This window comes from Anolis carolinensis, unplaced genomic scaffold (assembly GCF_035594765.1).
Source record: "Anolis carolinensis isolate JA03-04 unplaced genomic scaffold, rAnoCar3.1.pri scaffold_21, whole genome shotgun sequence".
Classification (NCBI taxonomy): domain Eukaryota; kingdom Metazoa; phylum Chordata; class Lepidosauria; order Squamata; family Dactyloidae; genus Anolis; species Anolis carolinensis.
In genome coordinates, this window is record NW_026943831.1 from 226,194 (window position 1) to 239,410 (window position 13,217).

Sequence of the window (13,217 nt, forward strand, 5' to 3'; positions counted from 1 at the left end):
CTGGAGTGAGAGAATTGGCCGTCTGCAAGGACGTTGCCCAGGGGACATTGCCCGGATGTTTTGATGTTTTTCCCATCCTTGTGGGAGGCTTCTCTCCTGTCCCCGCATGGAGCTGGAGCTGAGAGAGGGAGCTCATCCGCGCTCTCCCCGGGTGGGATTCGAACCTGGCAGCCTTCAGGTCAGCAGCCCAACCTTCAAGTCACAAGGCTTTAATCCACTACTCCATCGGGGGCTCAGCATTCCCAGGGTAGATGCTCCATTCTGGGTTTTATTCCCGGGTCTCAGGGAGCTGTCCAAGGTCCTGAACATTAACCCCTGCACCCCAAATCCGCTCAGTTCCTTGCACAGAGGAATGGAAGCCAGGAAGGGAGCCTGGAGTGGGTTCTCTGCAGCCCGGACCCCAAGGGACCCCAGTGCCCAGCTTGGCCTCCTGATGGAGAGGACCTTGGAGGCTGGTTTCTCCATCTTCAGGTGGACATGGAAACCTTCCTGTAATAATCAGGTCCTTGTTGGAGGTTCTGGGCTGAGAGGCAAGTGGAAGGGCCTGCTTTCTGCTGACCATCCCTCCTGTGTTTGCTCCTCAGAGAAGCCCCGGGTTTCCAAGGAAGATCTCCAGGCCTCGGCCTCCAGCATCAGGCTCAGATGGGGCTGCAGCCCCCCAGGACCCTGTCCGGGATGGACCTTCCAGGGCTCCTGCCGACTGACCAGACGACCACATGAGTCCTGCAAGAGACACGGAGGGAGACGGCTGAGCACAAGCACACAGAACCAGACCTTACACTGTGATGGCTTGGATCCTTCTTCTTCATATCACGTCATTGTCTATGGAGTCCATGCAAAGGAAGGCAGACAACTCTTGTATGAGGAAGACATCCTGATGCAAGACGGAGGTAAACAAGGTCCGGGGGGGGGGGGGGTTTGGTGGAACAGCCCTCTGCTCAAAGCATTCACCCCATGAAAGCCCACCCACTCACCTGGAGGCATGTTGGGACCCACTTCTGCGTCCCTTATTAAAAGGCAACCCCCAAACCTCTAGGGTTTCTTTCCAATGAGGTGAGGAGATCAGACACAACAGATGTATTTGATCAAAGCTTTCTGTCTGTCGGCAAAGGAAAAGTGCCAGACTTCTGAGGTGCAGCTGGGGGTATTCCATAGTCAGAGGTTTAAAGCGTGTGCACACAAAGTGTTCCATTCACACCTCTCTTTCCCTTTGGTTCTGTTGGGAGTCACCCTGGAGGACTCAAGCCTAGATGTAGTCAGATAGATGATAGAGTTAGATTGAGGGAATCCTTTCCCTGTTTCCAAAGCATGCCTAGACAGGCTTTACTGTCTTTCACTCTATCCTGTGTACATCACATCCCTTACTTTGAAGTTAGTAGAAATGTGAATCTCCAGGGACACTAACTTCCCATTGGTGAGAATGTCTTTTATGGCCCCAATAAACTGGACCGTGAGGTTGGAACCACTTTGGTTCTCTCTTCTCCCTTTGTTCTTCTAGCTAACAAGAAGCATCTCACCATCTCTCCTGGCAAGATGTAACTATTTAGATGTTTGTTATTTTTCCTTTCTTATTTTTCCTTAGAAACCAGTCTAGAGTAGACTAGACAGCTCCCAAGCCTTTCTATCTACAATGGAGTTCTTTTTACCTGAATAAATACTTTTTGAACTTTTATTGAGACTCTGCACTCCATTGCCATCCTAACTGATTAAAGGCTTCTCTTGCTCACCCCGTGTAAGTAACTGTTGCATTTGAAAGCTTTTGCTTTTGCTACTCTGCTGATTTTTGGTGGAATCTCCCCCAGAGAGGGTTGAATTGAGTCTAACCGCTCAGAGATTACCACAACAGGTTCCCCTCTCGTGCCTCCTTACTATCAATTCACAGCAGCCATTTCCCCTCTTCCTTGCTTGCAGGTCATCCAGCTCCGGCCCTTGAACCTTCTCCTCTTTCACTTCACTCCTTCCCTTCTTGCTTTCACTTGAAAGTTTCTATTTCCCGCTCAGCCCCCCCCCCCCCCCAATCTAAACCTTTTCCTGGCTTGGTAATTTGCCATTTCCTTCATGTCTCTTTTCCCTGTGCTCAGAAGCACCGGGGTCCATGGGGTCTCAGGGGAACCCCCTTGGTCCATCCTCTGCCCTCCCACATTCCCAACAACCTTTGAAAGGTTCCTCTTTCTCTCTCCTCCTCCTCCTCCTCCCCCTTTGCCCTCAGCTTATTTTCATTGCTGCAAACTGAGTTCCTAGGATCAGAAGGGGTTTGACCTCTTCCTCATGCAGCCAAGGGAAAAGGAGAGGAGAGGAGGGCACAAAACCACACGCCTGCTGCCTGTCCTGGCTTCTCTTTTCTGTCAGAGTAATTTCAGCGCAGCAGTAGTTGGATGGAATCAGTGGAACGCAGAACGAAGAGACATCAGAGCCGATGGTAAAACTATATACAAGTTTTACTGAAAGCAGTAATAATCAAGACAAACAGACTTGTAGACAATGGACACAGGACTTGACTCTCAGCAGACAGCACTCGACTCAGAACAGAACAGAACAGAACAGAACTGAACTGATCTGAGGCAATCAGCAATGCACACACTTGTGTCTGGACACTCCCCGGTTACAGCCACACATCAAGGACATCACAGCTTCTCAGTAATTAACTCTTCCCAGACTATGTTACATTCTGGATGATGCAATCAGTATGCAATACAGGCAAGACACAAATTTCATTTAAACACTACAATACACAAATCCCACATTAACAATTTCTTCTTAATCTGCAACCTTTGTCCTCCTGACCAGGCCCTGACGTGTCTCCCTGCCTCGTCTTCCTCTCTGAAGAGTAGGAACAGGGCTCCCCAGCATGAACCTTATCAGGGGCCTGGTGTAAATAGAGTCTTGTGTCCATTGGGGAGGAGTCCAGAACCACTTTGATTGACAGATCTCCCTTCCTGCCTTCCTTCCTTCCAGTCCCAGATGCGCCAGAGAGAGAATCCCTGGACCTGTCTTCCAGGGTCCTGAGGTGGAGGCCTCCCTCTCCCTGCAAAGGGGCCATTCTGGGCTACCAGGTAGGAGGGCACTGCCGGCCCCACACCCCCGAAGCCCAGCCCTGGCCACGGAGACCCCAACACTGGCCTCGTGTGGCATGGCGTTGCCCCTGCCCCCTCCCCTTGCCCAACCTGTCTCTCCAAGGTGGAAAGGTGACTCCTGATTCCCGCAGGTGAACATCACCGGGAGGAGAGCCTACAACACCACGTTCCTGGAGGAGGAGCAAGTGCACGTCAATGCTTCCAGGACGGAGTTCCAGAAGGAGCCCTGGAGGCCCGGCACCAACTACACAGTCACCGTCCAGGCCTTGACCGCTGCGGGGCCCGGACAGGAGCTGCGCTGGGAGATGGAGACTGGCATCGCAGGTGCGGGGAAGCCATACTTACCTCATATTTTCAAAATATGCCATTGATTGTTCTAGTTGTATTTTGCTTTCACCTCTACGGTAAGCTGCCCGTGGGCCAAACCCCTTGCTGCCAGCCACCAAAACAACGTGCCCAGGCCTCTTCTGAGATTCTTGACAGAAGGAGCCCAAACAGAGCCGGAAGGGGCTCAAAGGGTCATCTAGTCCAATAAATTGTTCTATTTGATATGTTAATTGGGTATTTTATGTCAGGATATGATGTTTTAACTGATTATGTATTGTGCTCGGATGTATTTCTATGAATTTTATATGCTGGACGACACTTTCAATCCCACCCATAGGAGAAGAGTGGGATAGAAATGAATTAATAATAACAACAAATAACAATAACAACAACTAGTGGCCATGCATTCTCTGCTCCCCCGACCCCCACAGAGCCGTTCATTCCCCCCGGCGCCAGGGCCCTGGAGGTGCACAACATCTCAGCCTCGGACGGGACCGTCTTCCTGCGCCTGGAGCCCCTCCCGGACCTCCACGGACCCATCAGGTGAGCACGAAGGGGGGGAGGGAGCGATGGGAGTTTGGGAGAAGAGCATGGAAGCCCTGACACCAAATGCAACGTGGGGCCAAGACCTCACGCGTGTCCTTCTCAAGCACGAGTCCTCCATTGCGGCTGAGGGGACTCTTTGCCCAATGCCAAACTTCTGAGTCCCACTTAAGGGCGCAGCAGCAGAGTTGCCATTTCCTCTGCAGATGGCTGGGTTGGGAATCCCCCTGGACTACTCAAGTCTAGATGTAGTTAGATAGATGATAGAGTTAGATTGAGGGAATCCTTTCCCTGTTTCCAAAGCATCCCTAGACAGGCTTTTCTGTGTTTCCCTCTATCCTGTGTACGTCACATCCTTTACTTTGAAGTTAGTAGAAATGTGAATCTCCAGGGACACTAACTTCCCATTGGTCAGAATGTCTTTTACGGCCCCAATAAACTGGACCATGAGGTTGGAACCATTTTGGTTCTCTCTTCTCCTTTTGTTCTTCAAGCTAACAACACGTCCTGCCATCTCTCCTGGCAAGATGTAACTATGTAGATGTTTGCTATTTTTCCTTTCTTATTTTTCCTTAGAAACCAGTCTAGAGTAGACTAGACAGCTCCCAAGCCTTTCTATCTACAATGGAGTTCTTTTTACCTGAATAAATACTTTTTGAACTTTTATTGAGACTCTGCAGTCCATTGCAATCCTAAATGCTCAAAGGCAGTTCTCTTTGTTTGCCCCGTGTAAGTAATTGTTGCATTTGAAATCTTTTGCTTTTGCTACTCTTCTGATTTTTGGTGGAATCTCCCTCAGAGAGGGTAAATTGAGTCTAACCGCTCAGAGATGACCACAACAGGCTGCGTATGAATTTGGCATCCCAATGGCCTCCCCAGTTTGGTGTCAGGATCCTAGAATCAGGAAAGACCCCAAGGGCCATCCAGCCCGGGCTCTGCTATACAAGGACACACCACCCAAGCCCTCCCGACAGATGGCCACCCAGCCTCTGATTAAAGGCACCCCGAGAAGGCCATGGCCAAATAGCACTTACTGTTAGGAGGATCTTCCTCAGGTTTAGGTGGAATTTTTGTGTCCTGCTCTTTGACTCCATGGTGCCATTGCTTCCCAGTCTCTGGAGTAGTGCAAACCCAGCTCTCCTCCTCCTCCTCCTCCTCGCCCATGGCACAGCCTTTCCAGCTTTCAGACATGGCCTCCACGTCCCCTTCTCTCCCTCAGCCCCCTTCTCTCCAGGCTAAATATCCCCTGCAGCTCCCTCAGCCGCCCCTCAGAGGGATTTGCATCTTCCTAACCGTTGACCATCTAGGTGGCCCTTCTCTGGGCATCATGAGAGAATCTGTGTCCAAAGTTTGGTCCGTGTCTGTCATTAGTGGGGGTCGCCGTGATCTGTAGAAGCAGGTGAAGGTACCTGGACCAAACCTGGGACACAGACCCCATGACCTACTTCATTTATTTATTTGGGAAATTTCTATATTGCCTTTCTCCAAGGACTTTATGCCCTGGTGAGGTTAGGGAGAGGATGGATCATGGATGATGGGATTTGCAGTGCCTTCTCCCACTTCCAGAAACTACTGCAAACCCCACTAACCATATGGACCAAACTTGGGACACAGACCCCCCCCCCCCCCACCTCATGCCCCACTTTAAGTCCCAGTGTGGCTTGGGGAAGATGGATCATGGATGATGGGATTTGCAGTGCCTTCTCCCACTTCCAGAAACTACTGCAAACCCCACTAACCATATGGACCAAACTTGGGGCACAGACTCCCCAGTCCCAGTGTGGCTTGGGGAAGATGGACCATGGATGATGGGATTTGCAGTACCTTCACCTGCTTCCACACAACTCTGTGACCCCCGCCAATGATGGATGTGGACCAAACTTTGGACACAGATCCCCCATGACCCACTTTACGTCCTGGTGAGCTTTGGGGGAGGATGGACCATGGATGATGGGATTTGCAGTTGACTCACGTTCAGCATGTCATCTACTCAGACTCCTTGGTCCCTTTAAAAAATGGACCGCTTCCAAGCCATGCCACCTCTGAGCCTCTCATTTTTACTGCCAAAGCGTCGTTCTGTGCATTTCTCCCTGTTGAGATCCATTTGGTGGGTCTTGACCACTCAGCTCTCTCCCCTGTGGAGGTCACTTTGGGCCCTGACCCCGTCCTCTGGGGCCTGGCCCCTGTTTCCCAGCGTGGCCCCATCTGCTCCCTTTCTCCTTGCAGGGAGTACCAGCTCTTTGTGGCCCCCCACCCGGAGCCGGCCCCCAACGCCAGCGCCTGCCCCTCCCTGCAGCTCCGGCCCTTTGACCCCATGGACAACGAGACCTATGCTGCCGCCGTGATCCCGGCTTCCAACCTGACGAGGCCGATGGGCTTTGTGGTCGGAGACGGGCAGGACCGGCACGGCCTCTTCAATGCTCCTCTGCACGAGGGCAGGAACTACACCGTCCTCCTCCGAGTGGTCAGTCGCTGGAACCAGGTAGGACCGCCCCTTCCCCTTCAGCCAAGCCGGGCTCAGAGGTCACTGGGCACAAGGAAGCCCTTCTTCCTCCAATAGCTTTGCACGGTCACTCCATGGGAGTCTTCTGGGTTTGGCTGCCTTCTCATCACTAAGGCCCCATCTGCACTGGCCATTCAATGCAGTTCCAAGTCAGCTTCAATCTGCAACTAGGCAACCAACACCCATGAAGGTACACCAATGAAAGCCCTTAATGTGCATGAGTTTTCTTTGTGGTTTGTGCAACCACCATCTGGACTTCCAACTGCTTTTCCTACATATATAATCACCTGCACTTTCTTCAACACTGGTTTGAACACTAAATGGTCAGTGTAGATGTGCCTTAAGTGGCAGCGGAAGAGGAGGAGGAGGATCACTTGGTCCCAGTGCTGGCTCATGGCGCTTCCTTCCTTGCAGAGGGGGAGGCTTTGGTGAAAACAGGGCTATTACTGGCCAGCATGAATTAATTACTTTTTGACATTGGGACCCTAACGATAATCAGTTACCATTACTGGTGGCCCCTTTGTTTTTCCTGGAGTGGGGAGCAGTGAAGAGCTTCTGGTCCCACTTGTCCATCCTTGAAGAGCAGGATGAGGGGAGCTTGACTCAGGCCATCCAGAGGCATCTCTGGATGGACAGGGCCAGAGGTCAAGAGATCAGAGGGAGGGAGGTCCAAGAGGAGGAGAGGGAGGCCAACTGACTCATCACCACCATCATCTTTTGCATTTCCACAGGAGGAGACCTCCAGCTGCGTTGCCTATGACTTCACCATGAGTAAGCAGCACAGTACCCTCCCCCCCCCCCCAACTCTTCATAGTTTTATTATTTGGTGTTAAAAGCATTGCACAATAAATAAGTTTAAAACTGATAAAATAAAATAAAGTGATCACAAGTAGCTAAAAAGTTTTAGACCAAAAACAGGCAACAGTGACTGCATTGTCTGTAGCCGTAAACAATTCTTCCTCTGTGCATGAGGCAGGGCATGGTGGGCAAACATACAGATGCAGAGTTTGTTGGGAATAGATGAGCCGTTAAGCTCTAATCACCCTCTTTATGAGGTAAATTCCTATTAAAATAGCAGAGTAAAAATTGCAGCAGCGGTGAGACTTACGCACAGTGTGTGTTTTGGAAGGCCTCTGTGTCTTCAGGAAGGCAAAGGGATGCAAAGTTAGCTTTAAAGTTTAAAAGCATTTATTGAGGTAAAATGAAATCCATTGATGGATCGAAAAGGTTTGGAGCTAACTATCTAATCTATCCTGTTCTAATACACATAGACGGATTAAAATAACAAAGTTCTAGATAGCTACATCTTGACTAATACAGGACAGAGGTGCGTCCTCTCTGGAACAAAGCAGGAAGCTGGAATGGCAACCAAGCCTTGTGGGTTGCTTCTTCTCTAGGGCCATAAACATTCCAAAGGCCAAATTGGGGAAGTTACGTCAAAGCCCTAGGAGAGATCACATTTCTAGAAACATCAAAGGGTGGGTTGACCTAAATAGGATGGGAAGCAGGAAACAATGGTGAGTGTAGATGGCCTAATAAAAGCATACAAGGAACTGGGGAAGGTGTCCCTTATTCTTTTCTAGGCTTCCTATCTAACCATAGAGACTTAAGCAGTGCAGGATGACATTTTTTTTTTCCAACAGAGTTGTCTGTTGCACAAGAACCCTTCTAGGCAGTACCATTTGGCCAGGTTGTCTTTTGATCTGCCCACTCCGCTTCCGAGTCTGTTCAGGGGCCTCCAAGTTGCCCATTCTTGGTTTGCCCATGGAGAAAGGAAGACCCTCATGGGGGGCCAATTAGGTGGGATTTCCTAGTTTAGCCCAGAGGAACACTCATGCTGTTTCTGGAGGAACATCAAGAGGAGAGGTGGTTCTCATTAAGTTTTTCCTTGATTTGAGTCTGGTGGGAGGAGGCTGATAGTCATGCAGTGGGTGGCTTTCACAGTGTTCAACCTTATTTCTCTCACCGATAGCAGCAACTTCCCATCGCACGTCAGGAGGGGCAATGCCAGCTAACTTTAGAGTTTATCAACAGGTGTAGGTTTAAGGCATCCCGTGATGATTCTGCATGTTTCATTCAGTGCTATGTCCACTTGCTTCGCATGGACAGATTTGTGCCAGACAGGACAGGCATACTCAGCAGTTGAGTCAGACAAGGCCGGGGCTGATGTTCTTCTTATGGCTGTAGTAGCATTTAAGAAATGTTTTGCCACACCTTTGTCTCACTTTCTCCTCCCTCAGAGGGGTGTGACCAGGCCTGTAGCGGGGGGGGGGGGGGGTTAAGGGTTCAACCCCCCCCCCCCCCCGAAATTTTTCAAGTTTTAAAAAAACACCTGGTTTACTCATGAATTTTAACTGGTTAACCAAATCCCCATGCTAAGTCTATGAGACACAAAAAATTAAGAGTCCCTCCAGGCACTATCTCAAGTAGATATTGACAGGTCTGAACCTGGGGGGTGGGTGGGTCAGGGGTTCAACCCCCCCCCCAAATTTTTAACCCCCCCCCCCCCAAAAAAAAAATTCTGGCTATGGCCCTGGGTGTAACTGCTTGCATGAGTGCCTTGCTTGCATTGCCTTTTCTATTGTTGCTCCCCGGATCTGGAATTCCCTTCCGGAGGAGATCCGGCAAGCACCCACCCTGGCTTCCTTCAAAAAGCTGCTTAAAACCTGGCTCTTCCGCTGCGCCTTTGGATAACCGAGCCCATAGCTATAGCAGTTGCACAGGCCACCTCTTTGACTTGAAACACTGCACTTTATTCCTCCCAAAGCATCTTAGAATACCACACTGCACTTTAGTTCTAGTAGCCCCTCCAGGCCATCCTCTCCTCCATCCCAGTGGTCTTTCTTCTTCTTCCTCTTCTTCTTCTGTGATTCATATGTTATTTGAGTGATTATATTGCTTCTGTTTATGTGACTGTCTTAGTCAATTAGGGGCCGGGCTGTGGTGCAGCTGGCTAGTAACCAGCTGCTATAAATCACTACTGACCGAGAGGTCATGAGTTCAAAGCCCGGGTCGGGTTAAGCCTCCGACCATTAATAGCCCCGGCTTGCTGTTGACCTATGCAGCCCCGAAAGACAGTTGCACCTGTCAATTAGGGAAATTTAGGGACGCTTTATGCGGGAGGCTAATTTACAACACCATAAAGAACTGCCAGCAAAACACGAGGAAAGGAATGAGGAAGTACAGCCACAACTGGACGGTGAAGCAACAGCTCCCCCTGTGGCCAGAATCGTGAAGCTGGAAAAATGTTAAAAATGCCTCTGAGTCTGTCTAATGTATGTTGTTTGTCTGTTGGCATGGAATGTTTGCCATATATGTGTTCATTGTAATCCGCCCTGAGTCCCCTTCGGGGTGAGAAAGAAGGGCGGAATATAAATACTGTAAATAATTGTTTTGTTTTGTTTTTGTATTCTTATAGCGTTTTATAGTGTTTTCAGTGTTTTCTTGTACAATGTTTTATGCTGATTTTATATTGGAAACCGCCCTGAGTCCCTTTTGGGAGAGAGGACGGTATACAAATAAACTTTTACTTACTTACTTACTTACTTACTTACTTACTTACTTGGGGAGGCAGGATGCTCAACTTGGGGCCCTTTGAGCTGGTTGCTATGCCATCTCTCAGCCTCTGGCAAGAGATTGGGGAAGGGGCTGTGGATTCTGCCTGAAGACCCCTCCCCCCATGGCCTGCTTGGGGGTGGCCCCTTGGGAGAGCGCAGTCCCCCTGCCAAGGTTGCCCTTTCCTCCGTTTATTCCGGTTTGGCTCAGCACCCCCCCCCCGCTGTGTCTTGGGGTCCCATAGAGCTTCCTCTGACGCCTGCCTTGCCTTTCAGAAGATGCCCAGCCGGACAGGGGAGAAGTGCCCCTCATTGTGATCTCCGTCCAGCTGGCCCTGGTCCTGGCCGCACTGCTGCTGCTGCTACTCGACCTCCTGGTGACCAGGTCAGTGGTGGGGTGCAGGGGCGGGGGGGGGGGGTCCCAAAGGTCCATTCAGGCCGCCACCCCCCACCCGAGGCCAGCACAGGAGATTTGCATTGATGCCCTTGAGAGACTCCCCCACCTTCTTATGCCTCTCTTTTTATTTTTTATTTAGACAAACTAATACAAAACCTTTATAGTAAAGGTAAAGGGTTTTTCCCTGATGTCAAGTCTAGTCTTCAACAAACTAACAAACAAATTAAAGTTTTCAATACTTTTTCAAGAATAATAGAAATTGTAAAGAATTTATAATGACTGCCACGAATTTGTAAAGGACTAAGAATGACTAAGTTTCTTTCAGGCAGGGGGAATCTTTTTATCCCACCGTTGCCACCAATTTGCGAAGATGCAACCACCAAAGACTCAGAAAGGAGACATTTTAATATTTTTCCCCTTTCTTCTTCTTAGTTACTTTAGATGGCAACGCAACTTGGTTTATAATATATGCGATAGAGGCTTAGATGTTGGAGGAACAATAACAAGTTTATTCAGGCACAGAGCTTAGTGGTTACAATTGTTGTTTCTCACTTAGAGGCACTTTTATTAACAGTTACAATACTAGAATGAGGTGAGTCAAACTCCCTAAAGTGTCACTTCTTTTGCTTAAAGTAGTTAGAACTTCTTCCTCTACCACTTTAAAACCACAGTCACCCTGTGATATACGATCACAGATTCTCTGTTCCTTACCAGGACACAGACTACATTAAATAAGTCACCGAACTTATTTTAAACCGACTCAAAAATGAACAATTGAGTCTCCTTGATCCCCTCAACCTAGGATCAATCTTCCCTGTGCCTCATCAGAGCACAGACTGAATCTTTTTTTAAACTCTGCACTTCTTCAACAAAACTCCGCCTACTTCTCCATGGCAACCAGCCTCTGAGTGCTGAGATGCAATAACTGTAATACTTGCCCTTTTAAAACACAAACACACAATTAAACATAACATCTGTAAACCAACAATTCATACCTCAATACAGAAATCATGTTACTACTATGTTCTAAATGTTTCATGGTGGGCTGTAGGGGAGATGCTGGGCTTCCCAACCAGAGGGTCCTCAGGGTGTCATCTAGGTCAGCCTCCCTTTCACCTGCCATGATTCCCATGTACTCTTGATACAAGCTGGGCACTGGCTTTTCTTGGCCTTAGGGATTGCCTTGCCTTACTAGGCTGCAGCCAAGGAGTACTCTGCCCCCTTGTGGCCTGGTGGTTACCTTGACCATGGTCCACTGGCCAGGCTGACCAAAGGCTCTGAGGGCCGGCCAGCTGGGCAGGACCTTTGGTCCCATCACACTCACCCAAGACTGTCTGAACGCCTAGTAGTGTTTGGCCTTTTCCAGAGTTGACTTGCTGGACGTAGAGAAGCAGGTTGGGATGGAAGTTTAGAGACGGGGCCAGAAGCACCCCAAATTGCCTACTCTTTCCTCCTTTTCTCCCATTTCAGGACTCCAAGCATCTTATGAGAGTATGACCGGGCAAAGCACATACGGAGAAAGGGACTTCAGGGCAGAGCCAAAGAATGAAAGAAGCAATTTAGAGAAAATATGCCTTCTGGGAACAGAAGGACGTGAAGGATCATCCCCTAAATCCAATATTTGTCTTGGAGAACCGTGAAGCTGTAGTTGTCCTTCAGCTCCATGCATTCTTGGAGGACACTTGCTTCCTTGACCCATTTCAAACCAGCTTCAGAGCAGGATACGGAGTTGAGACTGCTCTGGTCACCTTTGTGAGTGATCTTCATCTTAACACTGACAAGGGGTGTGTGCATCTAGACCACTCAGTAGCTTTTGATGCCATCAACCAGGGTCTCCTTCTGGAACACCTGAAAGGGTGTTGGGAATCGGAAACGCTGTGCTGCCGTGGTTCTGACATGGATAACTAGGACTGCGGATAAAGAGGATCCATGCCCGGCAAGCACAAGCTAAACCAAATGGGCCAGGACAAAGAAACCCTCACCTGGTTGAATGGCTAAAAAGGAGAGAAGCATAAGTGAATGCTTCAAAATGAACAAGCATAAACATACAAATGATACTTCTTATACACATGACAGCTCTTCAAAACTCCCGCTCCCTTCCCTGATTGGTTGAGAGAGGGGGGCCGGTCTGGATCCGTGCCCTGATTGGCTGAGGGTGCTGCTGACATTGACAGCTCCAGACGGGGATTCCCTTTCACAGAGAAATGTCAATAGTCAAATATTCACCGGCCGGGAACCAATCAGTTGAAATAATATTGAGCCTTGATGAGGTCCGCTGTCCAGTTCTGACCTTATCAAAGGTGCAAGGCTCTGGAGACAAAAGGTGATGATCTCGGAGATCAAGGGTTGGGTTTTAAATAAAAAGGTTTCACAAATGTGCATGCTCTGAACCTCTGTTTCTACAGTCAGCAATCTCTCAGCCCAAGTGGACTATTTAATTAAGCAAATATCTGCTGGCTTATCTGGGCTGACACGGGAAACGGTCTATCTCTGCATACATAAACAATGGATTATGTTGATTTACTGGCTGGTTTGAGGCAGGTTACAACATTGCTAAAACACATAATCTAAGTACATAATCATTTTTAAAAACTCAGTAGAATAATAAATAATAATACAGGAGAGTCTCACTTATCCAAGCTAAACGGGCCGGCAGAAGCTTGGATAAGCGAATAACTTGGATAATAAGGAGGGATTAAGGAAAAGCCTATTAAACATCAAATTAGGTTCTGATTTTACAAATTAAGTGCCAAAACATCATGTTATACAACAAATTTGACAGAAAAAGCAGTTCAATACACAGTAATGTTATGTTATAA

The 13,217-nt window shown here is 48.8% G+C and overlaps 1 protein-coding gene across 1 annotated transcript in view; it reads left to right on the plus strand.

The window, feature by feature from the left end:
• Positions 1-12,773, plus strand: part of LOC103281039 (uncharacterized) — a 29,542-nt gene extending 16,769 nt beyond the window's left edge. Inside the window, exons 3-10 of the mRNA XM_008121700.3 lie at positions 585-890; positions 2,956-3,053; positions 3,206-3,398; positions 3,833-3,944; positions 6,171-6,426; positions 7,179-7,218; positions 10,278-10,386; positions 11,869-12,773. Coding sequence (XP_008119907.2) covers positions 585-890; positions 2,956-3,053; positions 3,206-3,398; positions 3,833-3,944; positions 6,171-6,426; positions 7,179-7,218; positions 10,278-10,386; positions 11,869-11,887 — 1,133 coding nt within the window. The 3' untranslated portion in view covers positions 11,888-12,773. The remainder of the gene's footprint in view (positions 1-584; positions 891-2,955; positions 3,054-3,205; positions 3,399-3,832; positions 3,945-6,170; positions 6,427-7,178; positions 7,219-10,277; positions 10,387-11,868) is intronic.
• The last annotated feature ends 444 nt before the right edge of the window (positions 12,774-13,217 follow it).